Genomic DNA, 21,384 nt, shown 5'->3' on the forward strand with positions numbered 1-21,384 from the left:
CAATTGAGAATGAATGACTCCTGTGTTTGGACACTGTTGAAATGTTATTGGACCCACCCGCAGTGGTTCGTTTGATATATATTCTTTCGTTGCTCCCTTGCGTCTTTACTTTTACCATAAACATATCCTGCAATGCCTGAAAATAACTCTGAAGGCGACCGATCTCAACAGAAAAAGCGGAGGATTCCAGGAGCATGCGACATATGCAAGAAAAAGAAGAGTGAGATATCGCAATTTCATTAAAGAGCCCGCCTGAATTAACTTACAATTTTGTTAGTTCGTTGTAAGCTTCATACTACGGCAATGGATGACCTATTTCGATGGGATCTCACCGAATATTGAGCCTCTAGGTGATAGTGGGGAGATGCCTGGCAATCGATGCACAAATTGCATACAGTTTGGGTTGGAGTGTACTCATAAAGAGGTCACAAAGGTGGGTTTTCTATTGTCTACAGAATGTTTCATGTGTGCAGAAAGCTTATGATCTGCTATTCAGACCTTAGGTCCTGCGAAAGGGTACGATTAGGATTGACGACAATGCCAATCAGTCACCAATAACTCGTTTATCTTTAGATATGTCGAAAGCCTAGAAGCGCGTCTCGAAAAGATGGATAGACTACTGGCTAAGGTATGTTGTTGCTCCAAATGACTGCTTCTCAAGTGTGAATTAATCTGACTAGTGCGACAGTTACTACCTCAGGACGTTGATATCAGCAAGGAAGTAGAACGACTGGAAGAACAAGAGGCACAGACCAACTCTGACAAGCTGCCCCGAAATGACGACGTCGTGGAGGACATGGCCATACAGCTAACCAGCAAACTGAACCTGAATCCGCAGGAACACAGGTTCTTTGGAAGATCAAGGTGGGCATGATCGCAGTATGTGTTCGTCTCCACTGCGCGCACGCTTAACTTCGGGCGTATTTCTCCTTCACAGTGGTTTCCAATTAATTCAGACGGCGTTGGATCTGAAGCAAGAGTATACTGGGGATATCCTTATGCAGAAACCTCTCCTCCCTTCGAAGCGGCGCGAATTCTGGGACTACCCATCAGTGCGTACAAAGATTTGCTTCATTTGAGATTTGGCTGATTGTTTCTTCATTTCAAGTGGGCAATTATGAAAGATCCTATGCACGAACCCGATATCGTTACCTTCATTTACCCCGATGCCGACTTGATGCCCTCATTGATAGACGCGTATTTCGAACAAATGAACTGCTTCTTACCTCTGCTGCATCGTCCAACATTCGAGAAGCTCGTTGCGGAAGGGCTTCATTATAGTGATTCCATGTTTGGCTCGGTGCTTCTTCTAGTATGTGCCCATGGAGCTCGGTTTTCCGAAGACCCTCGAGTTCTTTCCAAAGGCACCGACTCTCCTCGATCAGCGGGGTGGAAATGGTACGAGCAGGTCAATGCATTCAGAAGGACTCTCATCAAAAGGACAGTTTTGTACGAGCTCCAGATGATCGCAGTATGTCACTTTTGGTTCAAGAAATAATGCCGATTCTTATCGCAAGCTAGTTGCATGTCATGTTTTCTAAAACCGGAGAGGCGCCTCAGGGAATATGGGCAGAGATTGGTTTGGGTGTGCGATTGGCGCAAGAAGTAGGCGCTCATCGAAAACGCCGACGGTCGGACTCACCTCCTACTCCGGAAGATGAATTATGGAAGAGGGCATTCTGGTAAGACTTTGGTGGCAGATCTGCTATTTGCTACACTATTAACTATTTTGACGCTCACTATCTGCATTAGGGTCATCCTTAGCATAGATAGGTTTATTAGTGCAGGATCCGGTCGACCGTGCGGATTACAGGACGAAGAGTGAGCACTGAAGTATGCTCCCAGAAGTTTGTTTCGGAAGTTGATCACAACGTTCTAGCTTTGATTTAGATCTTCCTCTAGAGGTTGATGATGAATATTGGGAAAATGGATTTAAACAACCTGCTGATAAACCGTCGTCTATCACTTTCTTCAACTGCTATCTAAGGTTGATGGACATACTTGCCTACGCCATGCGACTGATTGTAGAGAAAGTTGCTTTATATGGGCATACAGTTGCTGACAACCTATTTGTTTCTTAGTATCCAGTTAAACGCCCTAAAAATTTCTTTGGTGCAGCCACCCAATATTCAGAACAGCAGATCATAGTGGAGCTAGATTCAACAATGAATAACTGGATGGATTCGGTACCTTCACATCGTATGTTTAGTTTGCTGATAATCGGATTGCTCCCGATCTCTATCTGACCAAATCCAAACAGTTAGATGGAATCCGCATTGCGAAGACGAGCTCTTCCTCAAGCAATCGGCCTACCTACATGCTACCTACTACCATCTTCAAATATTCATCCATCGACCTTTTATTCCTTCTCCACGGAACCCTGCTCCGATCTCATTCCCATCATTGGCCATATGTACGAATGCTGCACGATCTTGTTGTCACGTTCTCGAGTCTTTCACCAAGTTGAGCTCAATGCCGTTGACTGAACTCCAAGTAATTACCTTTACTTTACTTTTACCCCTCACTCGCTGATTACTTTATGTCATAGAACATCATTTTCACGTCAGCAGTTATTCTTTTACTGAACATCTGGAGTGGCAAACGCTCTGGGTATGCGCCAAATCCATTGCGAGAGATGGAGGATGTTCAACGGTGTATGGACATCCTCAAGATGACTGAACGACGGTAAGGCCCTCGAAATGATGTCATTAACCTGTTATTCATGCAGTATATTGTATTAGGTGTGCCCTTGCTGGACGTTACTGGTATGTTTCTCTGGAAATGTGAATTCAAACTTCCCTGACAAAGTGCTTCTACAATTATTTAGGGACATTTTAACAGAGCTTGCCTACGCAGGGCACATGTCCATCTCCATGAAAAAGTCTGATGCCATTAAAAACGGAAGGAAGAGAAACCGTGACGCTGCAGAACAAACTACATCCACTTCTACTTCTCTTCCTAGTTCGAGCAACGAAGCGCGCCCAATTGCGGGTAATCGGCGTGTCTCTGAGAGCCAGTCCCCGCCCTCGGTGCCGCAAACTCCTCCTGAGACTGCGTTATTTTCGTTGCCCATGTATAGTAATGAGCTCGGAAGACTCCCAGTTTATGGACAATTCAACTTTTCCGACTCTCTGAACACATATGCACCACCCACTGCCAACCAGGTTACTAACTTTGACCAGTTCTTTTTTAACATTTCTGCTACCAATCAGAATAACATTGTTCAGCCTGATCTGAGTGGACTGGCGAACGGCACCCTCCCGATCTTTGACGACAAGAATCAACCAGTGGACAACAACTTTGTACAGCCGGTTCAACAGCCTCCTGCAACGGATATTACTTCTATCTTTGGACCATCGTTCGATGCAGATGAATGGGCGCGCTCTATACCTCAGATGGATATGGACACAATGAACATGTGGTCAATGGCACCAACCAACCTCGAGTATGTTGTTGCTGTTGTTGCAACGATCATGAAGCGGATATTTGTTAACCTTTCTTGCGATTATAGGATGGATGATTGGAACTCGTATATATCAAGCGTGGAACAGATCACCCAGGCTCGATCGTCCTCGTTTGGTACTCAATAGCGACCAAGTATATTTCGGTACATCGCTTTCAACTGTATCACTACTGTAAACGTTACATACCCCCTTTGTCTATCTCCCGAGTTGAGACGGATCTTTACATTCTTATTTATCCTTTTACCATTTGTGTAGTGGTTACCTTGAACCTTGTAGCGTAGTACATCTATTTTTGTGAAGTATTCCAATTTAAGTACTTACATTCAGATGCGAAGCAGGCCAACTTCACAATAGAGTGCGGGGTGTTGACTTGGTGATTAGGTGTTCCGGTTTTATAAGTAACAATGCTTGTTGTATTGTATAAAAAGTTTTGGGTAATCGTTCTAAGATATATTTTTGAAGCTCTTTGTATAAGTTATAGATATCGATTGGCTTGTATTTGACCTTCAGGTTTCAGCACAGGGCTTCGTCGCAGGAAGGTATCACTGGAGGTTTGTGTTTCCGGCGACTTGTTTGTTTTTTCCCTGTGCCTGTAGTAAATCAAGACATCTTAAAGACAATGGCTGATCCTTCACTAATTTTTCTTCCTGTGTCATATATAGTTCTTCTTGATTCCCGGTCTTTATGTTTTGGAGAATATCACGGCGATTGAAGCAGCAAGGAGACGACATGAGATAAATTATAAAGCACCTTTTAGCTGTTATTTTTAGCTACGACGGTTTTCCCGGGCCGCACAAGATAATTAGTCAGCAATATTTTTGATCCTTGGCATGAACGAGTCTTTGCTCATGCTCATGCTCACTATATTCTGACCATTCCCAAACATTCCATATTGCTTTCACGGCGTCCAAATTTTCTCTGATATCAGAGACCAATATCCAGGCCCCAAATTCCAAACTGCTTCGATGACTCGTGTAACAAACTTTGGAAGGAAACGGACTCATCTACAGGCAGGGTTCACCACGGATGATACGCCTACCACGACTCAGATTGATGAACCTTCGACATCAAATGGAGCTATGAACAATTCCAACTCAAATGACGCAAATGAGACCTTGTCAGCGGCGAACGCGGACTGTGCTGCTCCTCCACCAAAGAAGAAACGAAAGCGTACACCGAAATCCAAGCGTGACGGCTATGCTGCACAGCGAGCCGCGGAGGCTGCGTTAGCGCGAGGTGAAGAGCCTCCTGCACCGGAACCTGAAACGGCTGTTGGATCGAATGAATCAAAACCCTACGAGGAACTGAGCAAGAGCGGGAAGAAGAAGAGAAGGATACAGGATAAGAAACGCAAAAGTGAACATTTAATCTTAATTGCTAATACAAAATGAACGTTTCAGGTGCTAACGCGTATTTCAATTAGTTCTGAATGCAACAGAAACTCGTCGACTCAAAAGAATTGATGAAAAGCTAAAAAATACCATTTGTTTTGCATGTCGCGAAAACGGGCACGCTGCAAAGGATTGCCCAAAAAATCCAGAAGGTGGTAACAAAGAAAAGGGAGTTGGAATTTGTTATAGGTGAGTAGAATCATGTACAAATATGTTTCACAACTGATCCTGATTTTGATTTCCCTAGGTGTGGTTCCACGAAACATAGTCTTTCCAAATGCCGGAAACCTTCCAATCCCGAAGATCCTTTCCCATATGCATTGTGTTTTGTCTGCAATGGGAAGGGCCATCTCGCATCTTCATGCCCCCAAAATAAAACTAAGGGTGTTTATCCAAATGGAGGCTGTTGCAAGCTGTGTGGCGAGACCTCGCACCTGGCAAAAGATTGTGGCGTTAGAGAGAAAAGTCAGTCCTATTATACTTGACGCGTTGCTGCATGGATTAATCTTCATTTTTTTAGTAACAGATGCTACAACCGTCTTTGGGACAGGCAGAGAAGTAGGAGCTGACGAAGATGACTTCCACTCTTTCAAACGGAAGGCACTCGAAATTGACCGGGAAGAAAAACAGGAAAATAAGTTGAAACAACAGCTGGAGATCAAGGCGGGTGTGCATTCAGATGTTGTCAAGGCATACGGAGCGGCGCCTGTGCGTCCGAAGAAAGTTGTTGTGTTTAAATAGGACTCTGTGAGCCAGGATTTTGAAGTTCTTCTGGATGGTTGTTGGGTTTCCTGTTACACCGTCCGATCGACGTGAAAATCCGAGCACCATTTTTTTCCTTCGCATCCTTGGTTGAAGAATATAGGTGAAGGAAATGGGTCATATAGTATCGAAACCACTCAGTACTACGATGTGTTTCATTCCCATTCCCCGTAGCCAGCATGAACGGCCAGGAGACAAACAACCGGGTTTCCGGACCGCTTTCGCACTGTGACCTGACCTCGCTTGAACGCATCACAACCCCTTTTCTCAACTACTAAGAGGCCAAACCGTAACGCTCTGCTGATTTATCACATATTCCCTTTGTAGGGTTGACAACAGAATGTCGACGTTGTCAAAGAAAATAATATACGGTACAGCTTGGTACGCATACCACTAAGCGACGCCATTTCACATCTTGGTGAATAACGAGCTTTCAGGAAGAAAGAGAAGACAACCGCACTTGTAGTTCGTGCTGTTTTGACTGGGTTTAGGGCTATAGATACAGGTGCGCCCGCAAAAATGGCCATGAAGCACTGGAATGTGATGATTTGGTTGTTTTTGGTTACATCAAGCTTGCCAGCCAAAGCACTACCGGTGTGGTTATACTTATTCTTACAGAAGCCCTCAATATGTTAACAAACTTGACTCTATTACCTTCAGAGAAGATCTTGTAGGCGAAGCATTGCTTCAGTTGCAGAAGGAACATGATATCAAACGAGAACATCTTTTTGTGCAGACAAAGTGTGTAGCATCTACTCCTACGGCTGTTCATATTCTCTTCAAGATTACTCATTTGACAACAGATTTACGCCAATCGGAGGCCAAGATGCTACGCAACCAATTCCTTACAATCCTTCGGATTCCATCTCCAAGCAAATCGTAGCATCATGCCAAAAGTCCCTCCATTGACAGTTACCTACTCCATTCTCCTTTTCCTACTTTGGAGCAGACCCTCGAGGCATGGCGCACGCTCACACAGCTGCAGGACGAGGGCAAGGTTCGGCTCATTGGTGTGAGTAACACATATGACGTCCGCATTCTTGCTGCATTGCAGCGAGTGAGGCCGGTTCAGGTGGTCCAAAATAGATGGTACGAAGGCAACGACTGGGACCCAAAGGTGTTGAACTACTGCAAGGAGTCTGGAATCATGTATCAGTATGGCATTATCTTGCTTTCTGACTATTAATGTGGAAGCTAATTGTTGGCATCTATGATATTTCCAGGTCTTTCTGGACACTGTCGGGATCACCATCACTTCTAGCCCATCCGAGCCTATTACAAATCGCAAAAGCGTCAAAGATGACTGCTCCTCAGACGGTGTACAAAATCGCCCAACTTGAAGGGATCATTCCACTTTCTGGGACCACAGATGAAAACCACATGCGGCAAGATGTCTCAGTAGAAGAACTCTCGTTCTTCGAAGGATCTAGCCAGTTTCTTGAGGACGTGCGCAAGTTCATCAAAGAATGAAATGGCCGACTGAGGACTCAAAATATGATTGAACTTTGTGGAAGTAATCAATGTATCTACTATTTGGTGACGGTCAACAAGCGCTGTAACATATCACGTAGATTAGTTGTAAACAGTAACTCACACCGTGAGTTGCTACCGAACAGGGCCTATGATGTGAAGTTACATAAACGCTTAGCGCTATAGCGCTGGTTGTTAACTTGCTTGGGAGTGCCTGAGACTTACGGATGCCGCCGAATAGCACAACAACAACCAGATTCCACGGGCCTTACCCAGATACATATCTACGTCAAACGCCCCCTCTTGAAAATGCTGCCTACGGTCGTAAAGGTTAGATATTAGAATTCTTTCATTGCGTATTCTTTGTTTGCTGAACCAGCATAGTCGTTGGTACTCTGGCCCAAATCGCTGCTTATTGACCAGAACGTTCGCTCAGAAGCTGGCCAGAGGACACGGCAGGTTGAAAAGAGAGATAGAAAGCGGAATTTGGTTAGGGCAACGGCCAGAAGAGTCAATGCTGCAACTACCAGGGCCAAAGCCTCTGCCAAAACTGCCATAACAGCTTCTTTACCAGTAACAGTGGGCCTCGTATTACCTAAATCCCCCTGCCCTCGTCTTCTTCTTTGCAACAAACCTCCCACCGATTCCGAGGCGGCTCTTATCCTGGAGGCGATCCAAGCTGCTCAAGCAGAAGCTAAACGCTGGTCCGAGATCCTCAAGACCGGGAAGGATAGTGGTGTGACGAGTCGAGCTTGGGAGCGGGCCATCATACACAAGATCAACAAGGCCACACAGTTCGTCCACCAGCACCAAGCAGTCATATCGATTGTTCGAAGACTTCCCGTAGAAATCTTACAAGAGGTATTTCTTTGGGTCGCAGCGATACCCTATCCAAGAGACCCATCGTTACCGTTGACTTTGGTATACTGGGATTCGGAATATATCTGGTATCTTGGCCAGATTTGCCAACCTTGGAGGACTATTGCACTAAATCTTCCTGGTTTATGGGGAATACCACCGATTTTCATAAGCAGACGACCCGAAAAAACGCGCTTACAGGTCAAATACATTAGTGAACTCCTTCGCCGCTCGAAAGGGGGCATGCTTCACTTTATGATTAAGGCCTTTACTATCGACTCGGATGGGTTGAAGACCCACCCTGTTATTGACCTTTTGTGCGAACACGCTGAAAAATGGGAGGCGGTATCAATGACGCTATCACCAGAAATGTTTGCTAACCTCTCATGTATAAGAGGTCGTCTTCCGGTTCTAAAGACCTTACAACTCTTGACCTATAAAGGCGAGGGTGACGCACAACTGCCCATGCAGCTCAATAATTGTTTCGAGGCTGCCCCTCTCCTTACATCGGCGTTTGTGGATGATCACATTCAACGTATGTTTGCTCTACCGTTCAAACAACTTTTACATTATCATGAACATGTGTATGTTGGACTTTCTATCTCTTCAACCATAGACCGCTGTGCTTTGGTGACGTTTTCGTGTGCATCTCGCGATCTTGATTTTGTCTTTCCGAAAATCACCCTTCCTCGCCTCACCAGTTTTCATGTCCATTTACATGGTTCATTGAATTCGCAACATTGCTTTGATAATCTTACACTTCCTGCCGTCCAAGATATGAAGATCATAGCCAAGGCTGAAAATACATTACCAAGCGTCAGGCGAATGCTCACCAAGTCGTCTCCTCACTGTCTTCAGGAGTTGACGATTCGATTCCCGCAATCTGTCCCGGCCAATGAACTGTCCGAACTCCTGTTGTTGACACCGGATTTGGATGTCTTGGATACCACCATGCCTTCCAACGACGATATTGTTAATCTTTCCATTGGATATGAGGGACGAGTTCTCGTCCCTCTTTTACACCTATGCGAATTGCGTCTCCATGCAGAGGATAAAGTCAGCGACACAATGATTACCTCTCTGAAGGCACTCGCCTACTGTCGTGGTGAAGATAGCAAATATATTACTCGACACAATTTGACGACAAAATGTGAAGTCGTTGATGCGCCTGAAATGTGCGTGGTAGGCATTCATTTCAGCTTCGGTGAAGTTGACGACCTAGTGCAAATACACTCCCGATTGGAGGATTGGTCGCCAGAGTCGACCCCGTCGAAACAATTAGCATCATTAAAGGACCGATTATACAAGTTGGTCCCAAGCTTACATCCAAGAACAATTTTCAGATACAACATCACCCGAGATGGCTCAACGGTACTAATGGACCGCATTTTGAAGGAGATTCATTACGTGCAAGTCAAAGACGTTAGAGAAATCGTTGTGAGTTACTAGGTGTTGAAGTGTGAACTTAACGTCATAGCGTCGCTGATGGATACAATGACAGTTCTCGGGGATTCTTTATCCGTTGAAGAAGATGGCCAAAGACTACGACATTCTTGAGCATCGAAACGATGCCAGAGCAATTTTAGCCAGATGGCAACCTTTGCTGAACAATGATCAAGATAGTATTCGACACCGAAGTTGGATTGTATATGGATCAAGAAATCTGGTCTACATTCCCAAAGATCACGGTGAGTTAGATTCATGAGTTAGATTCACGCCTCACCGCTAGGTTGAACCTAAACTATGACTTCTTCATTGGATACTAGTTCTTCGTAAATTAAAAATCGGCCCTAGACTTATGAACAATGGGACTGGGACTGTGCAACGCAGTAGATCTTATTGCAGGCTTTGGCCATGATGTGCAATTATTGACAGTAGCCAGAATTGGCCTACAAATGCCATAGGCCAATCTCAAGGACGATCTCACAACGCTGAACTGTTTTTATAGCCTTTATTGAAGCAATTTGACGTAGTTTTGTATTTGTTTCTTTGAATATGGTAATAGACTAGGCAAAGTAGCTATTCTACTTTTTTCTAGTGCTGGATAGATTGATCGGTGTGCGCATTTTAGTTCATTAGTTAAAAGTCAAGTATGGGTACTTATTCAAGTAGTAACAATACACCTTCGAGACCTCCGTTTCAATTGTAAATATTAAACACCCACTATCTTCGTCTCACTGAACAATTCGTGGGCTGATAGGAATGCCGATCGTAAATCAGTCACTCATTCTTTCCAGAAATTGTGGGCGGAAGTGATTATTCGATATGTTGTGCTCCAATTCAAAAGCTGGCATTTTGAGAGAACCTGGTCTTGAGACACGGTATTGCCCATTGTCGCCAAGTTTTATGCTCGCCGCTGACGGATTTTGCGTATGACAGTCTCGGTTTCTGCTTTTTTCAAAGAATTGACCATGACTGTCGTAATGGCGCCCACAACTTTGCGTTCATGAAGGAGTATATTCAGGGGGAAGTAACACAACTTCATCATGATTGCCATGGGACGAGGACAATCTAATCCCGCTATCTTCGTCTCTGAGCACAATTCTGGAATTTTGAGATGCCAAAGTGTGATTCCCCGCCAAATTCGAGACGATGACTGGCATGCTGTTTCGAGGCGTAAGGGACTCCCTTTGAGACGGCGGTGCGCGTGCTTGGGCAGGCTGTGAGTTGGACTCGATAAGACTCTCTGCCCCAGAGTTTTGTATGCGCCTGAGGTTTGACTTTTCATTTTGCTGTGATGTGGCCGCCACGGTCGTTGACGGTGCAGAACTTTCAGGCAGTGGAGATGATGGTGCGAGCCGTCCACTCTTTGAGCCAAAAACCTCCTCATCCTGGATAGCTACGTACGGCTCGATTTTGGGTGTTTCGTTGTGCAGAGACTCGTCTATGCTGTAAGAGTCATTACCCTGCACAGCCAAGTACCTCCGCCTCCGCCGGAGAAAGAACAGCATGAAAATCAGAGCGATAATTGTAAGTCCACCAACAATGCCGCCGACAATAGGGCCGACGGGTGACTTCGAGTTTGGCGGAGCTATTGTCTGGTCGTCTGTGGGGTCTGAAGTGACAGGGTTGCTGGGAATGGCAGCGGCTGCATCAGATGAACCATTATGAATTACAATGTAGTTGAGTGTCAAAGGGTGCGAGTTTTCTTGAGCATCGCCATCGTATACCACTTTGAGTGTATGATGCCCGAGAGAGTAAGTGGGAGTTTGGAAAAATATCTCTTGGTGAGCAAGAGGCTCGACATTTTGAGTGCGAGTAGTTCCACTTATATTGAAGGTGGTTGGCGGCCCATCATCGACAGAGTAAGTCGCAGTTGTAGATTCAAAATCCACAGTCATGTTTTTGAAGCCAAACCAGGTCAGGGATTTTCCTGCAATAAAATCAGTAAATTCAAGGGGGAAAACAAGGTAGAAATAAGAAGACATACCAATAAAATCCATCGTGAACGTCGAATGTCTGGCAGTCGTCTTGTTCCCCATTGGTATAATAAAGCCACTATAGTTTTGTTCAGCTGATGTCCACCCGGAACCAAATTGCAGACGTGGATCTGGCGTATAGACAGCAACAAGCGCATTATCCAAAGGCGTCTCCGGAGAGGGTCGATATGTAATGTAGTCCAACCAGAATGTCTGGCCAGCACTGTTGGCTTCAAGCGCTACGTTCACAATAACTGTATGTTCTCCGTCTAGCATTGTTGGTATGTTGCAGAATCTGAGCCTGCTCCCGGCCATCATTGGCGAAAGCACGCCACTAGAGTAAAGGTTGCTAACCAGTACCCTGCACTCTACACTGAAGACAGCGCTGGACGACGAATTATTTCCCTCTTGTGTCGTAAAAAAGTCGACAGATGTTCCTACATTGCACTATAAACGGGCACTAAAAGCGACATAAAAACATCACACTTACCACTGAACGTAAAAGAAAACGAAGCATTTGATTTAGTTCCATGCAATGTTCCCCCAAACGGCTTTCCAAAAGAGCCGATGTAGTCGAATTGAGAAGACTTGGATGCAAACCATGGCCCTGTATACTTTATGGAATCTGTGTCCGTGTCGTCTACAATGACCAACTGGTACTCTGACATTGATCCGTCACCGTAGAAGCAGAAGAGAAAAGAGGATGTCTTCTGTGACAGGGCTTCCAATTACGAGTCATGTATCGTAGCTGAAGAGAAGCAATCAGCTGCAACGATACCATCACAATTTCCCATTTCAAACAGGGGCTTTGCATCAGCGCCAAGCTTTAGAACGCTAACACATCTTCCAAACTCAGTGCACATAGAGAACAGCTTATGGGAAACAGCGCCATCTTTTTTATAAAGTACCACGAAGAAAGTGGTGCCCGCAGTTTTATAGACGAGAGAAGGTCGTGGATGTTCTTGAACGCATCGACGCTGTCAAGGTCAAGTTAATACCCTGTGGAAGGGGCGGCGTACGAATCTGCGATGGGAATAAAAACTGCTTATTTTATCATTGGTATTCAAGCAAAGTACATATTTGTTTATAATTGATTATCTCCCAATATTCCGTTTGGAAGCGACGACCGATAGAAAGTGCTGGCCATGCTCCATTATCCATCAGGCTCCATGTCTCGTTTTATTTCAATTTATTGGCGGCGATTTTTTCTTTGGTCCTTTGGTCGTCTTTTTTGTTTTTTTGGTGTTGTTTGGTTTTCGACTTTTTTTTTTTTTTTTGATTTTTTTGACTCTTTTCTTCCCGGTTTGTGTTGTTTGTGTTTTTTGTTTGTTTGTTTTTTTGTTTGTTTTTTTGTTTTGTTTTTTGTTTTTTTGTCCTTGGTGTTTTCTCGGGTCTTCGGACGACGGTCACATAGAGGAGTTTTACACACAGCAACGCCACTTGGTGGACGATGCAAGTATGCACTTGATCATATGAGACTTTATCAGTGTCGTCACGGGGCACCTACTTCCGTGAGTAAGAAGGAGGGGGAATGGACATCTGGCGATTATCTATGAAGGTGCATTACAAGCAGGAGGATCGGCGTACCCCGCTCCCCAATGGCCGCACAGAGGCGGAGAAAGGGAAGGGGGAGGCCATTTATCTATGGACTTGCAAGCGATCCCAGGAAGATCGGCGTGACCAACCCAGCTCCAACGCCTCCGGACGGGCGCCCACCGAGGTTTGAGAATTGTAACTACAAAAGAAAAGATAACACTACTGAAAGGACATTAGCGACCCACGATACGTATACAAAAATGGAAAATACCAATAATGACCAAGATCGATGGTGGAATTGGAGGGCTTTGTCGAATGATCTGATGTACACACGGGCGATAGCGCGCTCGTGCTCATGAGTGGGTTGAATACTGGTGATACTATGGATCACATATGATCAGCATATATACCAGTATTCATGTGCCAAAACATACCTCGACGAAAGTATAGAAAAGCGGTCAAGATCATTCTTCATGCCAATACACGAAGATATAGGTAGCGGCATAGACAGACGAGCCGACAATTCGACGCGTCGAAGGATCGATGAACGTGGATAGTAGATGTCCCATCAAAGAGAGACACGACTAAGCGCAAGTCATTAATTGATACAGTGGTAAAGATGAAGAGAGGGGCGCGTACATCGATGGAACTATCCGACGAGATCGACCACTCCCATTGTATAGCGGGAGGCAGCTGATGAAGGGCGTGGCAGCAGAGACGAGGCCATCGACAGAGGAGATACCCCAACGTTTCGACCAAGAGGAGGTCGCCGTCAAATGGGGGGACGAGCGAGATGGTGGTGGTTTGGAGAAGAAAGGAGTCGCGCGAGGGGACAGGTTTATATAGCCCTTCACTGGAATATGGTCTTGTTTGTACGCAGTTTACGGCCCAATTTCATGACATGCCCATCGCGTCCAATCGGCGACCTAGTCTGCGATGGAGTCCGCAGTGCGTGAGTGCTCTTTTCCTTGATTAAGGAGAAAGTGAGGCTCAAAGCTCGTTGAAATTTTTTTCCGTCTTATCGTTTCCAATCCGAGACAACAGACACCAGAAAACGAGGACGGAGGTATTTGAGCTCGTCCAGTCATGTCATCAGAAGCTTCGCGGACATTCAAAAGGCTTCCAGCAGGCTGGTAAGAGTGTGTGCACGAATATCACCAGACAGGATTGACGTCAATGGACCTGATTCAATCAGAGTCGAGCCTCTAAAATCGATAAGAATCCCACAGATCTGGGAGAGAAAATCCCAATTGAGCGAATGTGGGCGCCCAGAACCATCACGAATTTGCCCGCGGTGTTGAAAAAACAACAAGGTAGCGATGTTTTCTGGTTGAAAGATGTTGATCAGAATGGATCCTTACGGAGGACAGACCTGGTTTGAAGGAATAGTTGTGGACTCATGTTTGAGGTGAAGCACACGCGTGACGCGAAGGCACAGGTAATGATCGGAAAGATCCGATGCTGACTCAGCATTTGTCAACGCCTAGTTGCAGCCCTTCCCGGCCTTGGATCATTTGTCGACGTCGACGCTCATGTTTAAATGATGTGAGCACAGCCATTTCTCTCTATACATCTTGTCCTTACGACTCTTTCTACCTCGTACAAAGGTATACCAAAATTTCCCCCACAGGTCGTAATTTTGTGTTGTCGATATCGGCCCTGCAAAATTCAAGATATTTGGATTGATTTACAACATCCGACAGTCAAAATTGAGTGATGCTTAATGGGACGAGAGTAAGGTCACCAACAAACATCCCTGTATCGAGCTGATCCTCTGTAGCGATACATTCGGAACAAGTTTGAAACTTTTAGCCAAATTGTCTATCGCGTAAAACAGCACACGAAGCGCAGCGCAAAACGCTCGAAGACGACGCTTTCCAGGACGTCTAAACGAATTCGGAACTCTACTCAACTTCGAATTCGCGCTTCAAAAGCTGTACTGATATCATCTTTCCTTGGATTATCGAAAACACGAATACCTGACCCTCCTTGTCCTCATCTTCTTCGTTCAAATGAAGCGCCGACAGACGAAGAAGCGAAACTTATTCTAGATGCAATCAAACGAGCTAAAGAGGAAGTACTACAGCTGAATTCTCTTCTCTTGCGAAAACAGATCGTCGGCCCCCTTGAAAGAGGGAACGGACATGGTTGGGAACATGTTATAATGCACGAGACTGAGGAGGTCAACCACTTTATTCAGCAACACCAAGGACTCTTATCGCTTTTCCGTCAACTTCCTGTCGAGATTCTGCAAGAGATATTCCTCATTCGGGTCGCAGACGGTACAGATCGCAATTTGTTTGTTCATTTTGGCAAGCATCCGGCTCTGCCCATCTCCCAAACTTGCCGCTCCTGGCGTAATGTTGCTTTGCATTTGCCGTCTTTGTGGAGTTGTCTTCCACCTATCCGCATCCAGCAATCACGCTCCGGGATGGAAACACAACTCAAGGTTCTCACCGAGCTTTTAAAACGTTCAATCCGATCGTCACTGGATCTGTGCTTGGATACAACTGAATTCTTTCCAAAACCGGGATCCATACAATATAGTCAACCTATTCTCGACTTACTATGCCAACATGCTGAGCGATGGGAGACGTTTAACCTTGTGACGTCGCATTGCACATTCTCTGGTATGCGGTCAATCAAAGGACGACTCCACGCTCTCAAAGTCCTAACGCTCTCTGTACCATTTTTATCATCGACCTCTGTATCTCAAATAGAAAACATCGATTTATTTGAAGATGCACCTTTGCTAACATCTGTCGAAATTATGGCTCCCTTCTCGAGGGCAGTTTTGCTTCCGTTCTTACAGCTTAAACATTACAAAGAATCCTTCACATTAGAAGAACGTCAAGTCGAAAAGGCCATGTCATCTCCGGTACTAAAAACTCTAACCATAAGAGCACAAACTGGTGGATTTGTGTTTCCAAAATTCACACTCTCGAACCTTGTGCGGCTCTATGTCGAGTTCTGGTATGGCCCGCACCTCAACGACGAAGTTGAGCAATGCCTGGGAAATCTCACTCTCCCCGCTATCCAGGACATTCGTCTCCTCTCTCGCAACGATAATATGGCACCCTCAATGCTACGCTTGCTCCAGAATTCTTCGCCCTGTGCTGCACTTAAAACTCTGGCCCTCAGATTCCGGTACATCAATCCAGGACAATTGACAAAAATGCTTCGGTTAACGCCATCCTTGGTCCATCTGAGTTGTACCATCCCGGTCGCATCTACCATCGACATCGACAATATCGCTGATTTCACTGTGATCGACCCTCCTTACGACCCGCTCGTACCGAAACTGGAGACGTGTGAGTTCTTCTTACCCGATGAGCCCAATGCATATGCGTATATGCCGTATGCATTGAACAAGCTCGCCGCAATCAGATGCGAGCCATTGATTGTTATTCCGGCTGTGAATAACCAACCGTTCCACCCGCTCCTCCCAGAACCCTTTGTCCGCCTGAAAAACCTTACCCTGGCTTTTCCGAAGTATGACGTCTCTCACTTGCAGCAGCAGTTCAATTGTTTAGAAGGCTGGAGCGGATATCAGAGTACGACATCTTCGAAACTCAATTCCCTGACTGCGCAGCTTGTGGAAAGGCTGCCGGAATTGTTAATCTATCACGAACCAGGAGGCATCAGGAGTTGGGGCGAGCATGACAAGGTTGCCAAACTTCTCGCTAAGATTGACGCTGTCAATGTTACCAAGGCTATAGATATTTACGTGCGTAATCACTATTTCTTTGTCACCTTGAACAAAAAAATTGTTGCTGAGGGCGATGTTTTAGACCTCAGGAATCACTTTCCTCCTTGGAAAAATTACGATATGCCAATGCCCTGGTAGAAAGAACGGCGCGCTGGCGAGCAGGATCCTCGAGAAATGGAAACCAATAACTGAAGACCCTGATAAGCTTCGTCCCCGCCGTTGGACGCTCCAGGGAGACAGAACTTTGATGTATATACCGATTGACAGTGGTACGGCCATCGTTCGTGCTATGATTATTTGATGGCTGATTGAGTTACTTGTGTTTGGGTTGTAGTTATACGCACTGCTTCTCCTGGGGATATAATTCTGGGTGTCGCTGATAAACGGCCTGTCTTGTTTGGTTTCTGAAAGGGTTGGAGTTGGAACTCTCAACGGACAAGAGCCAGATATGATAGCAGCAGTTTTTATCGGACTACACACCAGTAACCCTGTTTATTTTTCTGCCCTTTAATTTATTACCAGTAAAATTGCGAGGTAGCGGTTCCAAACAAAATGGAAAATAGGTTCTGGAAAGTGGATTGGAGGTCTTTGGAGGCATAGGAAAACATTGAGACATTACAATCGGAAACATGAATACTGATTGCGCCAAGAAACGGGAGTTGCTGAGAATTCTTGTCCACGTGATACAGTCGCGCGACGCGTCGCGCTCTTTTCTCTTAGTCTCAGGTCTACTGTTCTCTTCGGACGCGTCACTCCTCAGTCGCATGGCCCAGATCATGAGTGTTTGGGATTTCTGACGGTAGATACAGTAATAATCATGTATATCCCATTACCAAGCTGCAAAAAGACGTCAAGCCAAACTAGCTTATATGACTGTAGTAAGCATGATGTGGAAGGTGCATTCAACGGATCCTGCATGCGGCACATCTGTAAATCAAAGGCCTTGGAGGTTATTTATACTGGTTTGGTATAAGATAAGTCACTATATCTACAGCTCTCCTCCATCTTTTCCTTAAAACTCATGCCATCAAACGAGAAAATTTGTGCCGGCAATTCCTTTAGAGTAAGTTTTATGTTCAAGCAAGATACTTTGAGGGCAACTGATTCATTTGAACATTCTATCAAAACTTGGAAATAATGCATAGGTAAACTCTTGGAAAGCTTTTGAATCAAGAACAAAGCAGCTTGACCTTACTGCACACGTTGAAACCGTAAGAATGTTTCAACTGCGCGTCCTCTTATAGTGACTGCGCACCACATTACTTCCCGTCCCCTGACACTCCACAATGATCTCTACAAACACTCTCGGTTCCCTCCTCCTCGCGTTCGCGTTTATCGGTACACACGCCCATACCATTTATACTATTGAAAATAACTGCCCGGCCCCTATCAAGATATTCATCAATGGTAAATCTCAGGGGTTCATCGAGACAAAGAAGTCCATGATAAAATCGTATACCGAGAAGTGGAGCGGATTTATCTACAGTTCGTCCAACGGAGGAACGGCGGCAGGTTCGGGTTCAACTAAGGCTGCATTCATTGGAGAGGTGAGTGTTTTCTTTCAACTTAGCTGTGTCTTGGTCTTACCCCTTCAATTAAAGTCTGGCATCTACTATATCCTCAAGGACAGGGACAGTTTCAACACTGGTATTGGTATCACCGCAAAGGTTGAGGGTGTAAGTAACAGTTCAACCTACTCATTAATGCAGCGATATGTATTATTTCTGCGTCTTTCAGAGTGACAAAATCTGCTCCAAGACGGTCTGCGACAGTCCGAGATGTCGTTCCGCATTCAACGTGGCTCCAGGTAGACTGACAGCTCTGGAGTACAGCTCCAAGGAAAGTCAACTGTGCTCGGCCGTTGGGGTCACTCCAGCCCGCATTACTGCTAAGGTCGCCGCGGTAACCAGCAGTCTTACTGTGCCACTTAAGGACAATACAACCCCCGCCAACATCATCGACGCTATCTTAGACAAGCTTTCAGGGTTCCTCACCTCTGCTAAAATTGCGATTGCTGATGGTGTCAGTGCTGGAGCGTCAGGGGAGCATAGCAGCTACACAGTGACGTGAGTACAAGTCAAGTTAGTGTATAAAAGAAGTGGTTTTAATTGTATATGTTCCGACTAGGTTCTGTCCATCAGGAAGCTTCCCTGCTCCAAAAGGATCAGTTGAGATTCATCCTAATGGCAATGAAAATAAGTGTCTCGATGTCCGAGGAGCCGTCTTCAAGAACGGAACACCAGTCCAGATGTACGTAATTTATGAAAACATCCTCGATGCTTTGTTAATAGTTTACATTTTGTGCAGCTATGATTGCAACAAAACAAATGCTCAGCGCTGGATCATCAATCCTGACCAAAGCTCCCAAATCAAAGTCGCTGGCACATCATTTTGTCTGGATTCTGGAAACGGTGCTTCGACTTTGGCTCAGTTACACACTATTTAATCTAACCGCGTCCATTCAGTTCATGACAGCAGAATATCTTTGAAGATCTGGAAATGCCGCAAGAACAACGCTAATCAGCAGTGGGTATACAGCCAAAACAACACCATTGCGCTCGCAGGGACCGGTACGTGTTTGACGTTTCGTAATGCATATGGGCGCTAAGTGTACTATGTCATCAAGACTTCGCTGTCGATCTGACAGACGGGAACACCGACAACCGTAACAAGGTCCAGCTTTATAAAGCATATCATGGCTTAAACCAGGTTTGGACCACTTCGCAGTTTTGATTAGAATCTGAGAGTAGATTTGAGTTGGAGTGCTTTGATTAGTCGTTAGATTGCAATATTTTTATGAATTTTTAACTTATGGCTTTACGAAAGGGATGTAGAATACAGTTACGAGGAATGGAAATGTAATGTGGATGCAAAGGATAGAGAATGCCGAGTAATATTTCTGGAAAGCTTGCTGTCATAGAGAGCTGATACCCTGCAGAACCATTGATTTGGCTGTCTCTGAACGCGGGTTAATAGCGCAATCAAAATTGAGCGTCTCCCTGAGTAGATACATCAAAGTCAGCTTAGACCCCGCACAATGGGTCTGATTTTACGTACCTAACAATGGAGGAGTTGAATTTTATCTCTGGTGTGATTTCGTTTCCGTCTTTATCTTTTGCCTTCGTGATATTGAAGGTCGACAGAATGCGTGCCATTGAAATGAAAATCATGGTTTCCGCATAGTGAACACCAGCGCAAACTCTGTAGAAATTACTTCAGAGCTTGTTCGACACACTATTTAGGGAATACATACCGTCTACCATATCCAAAAGCAAATGCATTCGGCTCTAAAGGTAGGTTATTTGGATCGTGAGGAATAGATTTATCGAAGTAAGGAAGGTATCGGTCGGGATTAAACCTCTCTGGGTCCTCAAACAGGCTTGGATCCCGAGTAACAGCCCTGATAAGCTACATCAGATAGGTCTCCTTGCAAAGGGTTGGAAATACTGACCATGTGTTAGCAAGAACTACAGTTCCTTCAGGTATTATACAACCTGAAGCCAGACACATGAATTCCGTACGTAGGTTAAACAATTGTAAATTATTACTTACCATTGTATATATCGTCTTTCATAAGTCGATGAGGTAACGCTAGAGAGGAGATTAACGTAATTTTCAAGAAGGGAGGTTAGTTGGAAGTCTTACCCAGTGGAGAAACTGGCTGCCATCTCATGAGTTCCCACATCATGGCATTCATATAGGGCAGTTTGTCTTTGTCGACGATCTCGGGAAGTCGAGTACCACCAGTGACAGAATCAATCTCATCCTGGCAACGTTTTTGGATATCGGGATGAAGAACCATGGCTAGGAAAAATGCATGTATCGATGCTACGCTCTATAAAAGGAAGGATTAGTACTTTTTTTGGGGAAAGGGTTTGAAAACCTACTGTATCGGCGCCAGCTACGAGCGTTGTTGATTCAATAGGAAATCCCACAGTCAATTTTTGCAATGGCTTACCTGCCAGAAGGCTCGCCGAGCACCATTTTACAACATCTTCGTCTTCCTTTCTTTCCAGGCTTAGCGAAGTTAGAGAAGGTTCGTGGACACCGGCATTCTGATAGTGTTGTTAGCACTTAGTCGCCCAGGCCAAATCCAAGGGTCAAATTTACGCACTATGTCTTTCACTGTCATATCAAATGGAATATTGACCATATTGTCGGCGAGGATGCGCCCCTTACGGGCAAACTCCTTCCAACTGGCCCCCGGAAACCAGTCAGGAATATAGCGCACTAAAATCAATGTCAATTCATGAGTGTTTGAGCCTAAAACAATTCAACGTACTGGCCGGGAAAAAGTCGACTAGGAAATTTCCAGGTTGCGCTGCAAACACGCCAACTTGCATCGCCTTTTCGGCAGTTGTGATTATCTACAAAGTGCTATATGAGAAATGGATTTACTATTGAAATGGTTCGGACACACCGGATCGTTGGCCTCCTCGATTTGTATTCCATAAATGTTCCAGAGCAAAGTTCGCCCAGCAGTGCTAGCAGCCCGGGGTAAAGAGTAGGAAGAGAAGTGAGGAGCAGTTTAATTTCTCAATGCATTATGCTACTCACAAACGGAAGTTTTCCATGTACCGCAGCGGATCGTGCAGCAGCGTACCGAGGTAACGGGCTACCTCTCTCTCCTGGACAGGATGGAATTTCTTGACCACGTCCTTGCGCATAGACTGCGCACAAATTTTGCGGAACTTGCGCCACCTGTCGTTGTACGGCGCCATCATGACGGCTTTGTGCCAGCCCATCCTGAGTGGGTTGGCGGTGCTTTTCAGACC

At 45.2% G+C, this 21,384-nt stretch overlaps 8 protein-coding genes across 8 annotated transcripts; 7 read left to right on the top strand and 1 right to left on the bottom strand.

Moving 5' to 3' along the window:
• Window positions 1–132: 132 nt before the first annotated feature.
• On the top strand, window positions 133–3,590 carry JR316_0001778 (ABC-transporter-regulating transcription factor; the record flags this gene model as incomplete). The annotated part of the gene is made up of 15 exons (XM_047887578.1): window positions 133–220; window positions 351–433; window positions 497–516; window positions 574–628; window positions 689–864; window positions 938–1,052; window positions 1,109–1,471; window positions 1,522–1,682; window positions 1,753–1,821; window positions 1,880–2,024; window positions 2,082–2,199; window positions 2,261–2,493; window positions 2,549–2,685; window positions 2,742–2,765; window positions 2,828–3,590. 15 exons carry the CDS (start codon window positions 133–135, stop codon window positions 3,588–3,590), a joined length of 2,550 nt encoding a protein of 849 aa, XP_047752501.1.
• An 839-nt stretch (window positions 3,591–4,429) lies between these two features.
• Window positions 4,430–5,596, top strand: JR316_0001779 (uncharacterized protein; the record flags this gene model as incomplete). The annotated part of the gene is made up of 4 exons (XM_047887579.1): window positions 4,430–4,820; window positions 4,888–5,044; window positions 5,103–5,320; window positions 5,376–5,596. 4 exons carry the CDS (start codon window positions 4,430–4,432, stop codon window positions 5,594–5,596), a joined length of 987 nt encoding a protein of 328 aa, XP_047752502.1.
• A 540-nt stretch (window positions 5,597–6,136) lies between these two features.
• On the top strand, window positions 6,137–7,087 carry JR316_0001780 (Aldo-keto reductase family 1 member C13; the record flags this gene model as incomplete). The annotated part of the gene is made up of 5 exons (XM_047887580.1): window positions 6,137–6,213; window positions 6,236–6,358; window positions 6,421–6,496; window positions 6,567–6,772; window positions 6,841–7,087. The coding sequence occupies 5 exons, from the start codon at window positions 6,137–6,139 to the stop codon at window positions 7,085–7,087; spliced, it is 729 nt and encodes a 242-aa protein (XP_047752503.1).
• A 309-nt stretch (window positions 7,088–7,396) lies between these two features.
• JR316_0001781 (uncharacterized protein) lies at window positions 7,397–9,394 on the top strand (the record flags this gene model as incomplete). The annotated part of the gene is made up of 2 exons (XM_047887581.1): window positions 7,397–7,417; window positions 7,472–9,394. 2 exons carry the CDS (start codon window positions 7,397–7,399, stop codon window positions 9,392–9,394), a joined length of 1,944 nt encoding a protein of 647 aa, XP_047752504.1.
• Window positions 9,395–10,389: 995 nt separating this feature from the next.
• Window positions 10,390–12,032, bottom strand: JR316_0001782 (uncharacterized protein; the record flags this gene model as incomplete). The annotated part of the gene is made up of 3 exons (XM_047887582.1): window positions 10,390–11,318; window positions 11,376–11,801; window positions 11,855–12,032. The coding sequence occupies 3 exons, from the start codon at window positions 12,030–12,032 to the stop codon at window positions 10,390–10,392; spliced, it is 1,533 nt and encodes a 510-aa protein (XP_047752505.1).
• A 930-nt stretch (window positions 12,033–12,962) lies between these two features.
• On the top strand, window positions 12,963–14,537 carry JR316_0001783 (uncharacterized protein; the record flags this gene model as incomplete). The annotated part of the gene is made up of 4 exons (XM_047887583.1): window positions 12,963–13,084; window positions 13,584–13,736; window positions 14,388–14,445; window positions 14,508–14,537. 4 exons carry the CDS (start codon window positions 12,963–12,965, stop codon window positions 14,535–14,537), a joined length of 363 nt encoding a protein of 120 aa, XP_047752506.1.
• Window positions 14,538–14,616: 79 nt separating this feature from the next.
• On the top strand, window positions 14,617–16,910 carry JR316_0001784 (uncharacterized protein; the record flags this gene model as incomplete). Its single annotated transcript, XM_047887584.1, has 3 exons — window positions 14,617–14,634; window positions 14,681–16,627; window positions 16,692–16,910. 3 exons carry the CDS (start codon window positions 14,617–14,619, stop codon window positions 16,908–16,910), a joined length of 2,184 nt encoding a protein of 727 aa, XP_047752507.1.
• Window positions 16,911–17,895: 985 nt separating this feature from the next.
• On the top strand, window positions 17,896–19,342 carry JR316_0001785 (uncharacterized protein; the record flags this gene model as incomplete). The annotated part of the gene is made up of 7 exons (XM_047887585.1): window positions 17,896–18,156; window positions 18,211–18,285; window positions 18,347–18,675; window positions 18,737–18,859; window positions 18,917–19,020; window positions 19,075–19,179; window positions 19,236–19,342. 7 exons carry the CDS (start codon window positions 17,896–17,898, stop codon window positions 19,340–19,342), a joined length of 1,104 nt encoding a protein of 367 aa, XP_047752508.1.
• Between the last annotated feature and the right edge of the window lie 2,042 nt (window positions 19,343–21,384).

Source organism: Psilocybe cubensis, chromosome 2 (genome assembly GCF_017499595.1).
Source record: "Psilocybe cubensis strain MGC-MH-2018 chromosome 2, whole genome shotgun sequence".
NCBI lineage: Eukaryota > Fungi > Basidiomycota > Agaricomycetes > Agaricales > Agrocybaceae > Psilocybe > Psilocybe cubensis.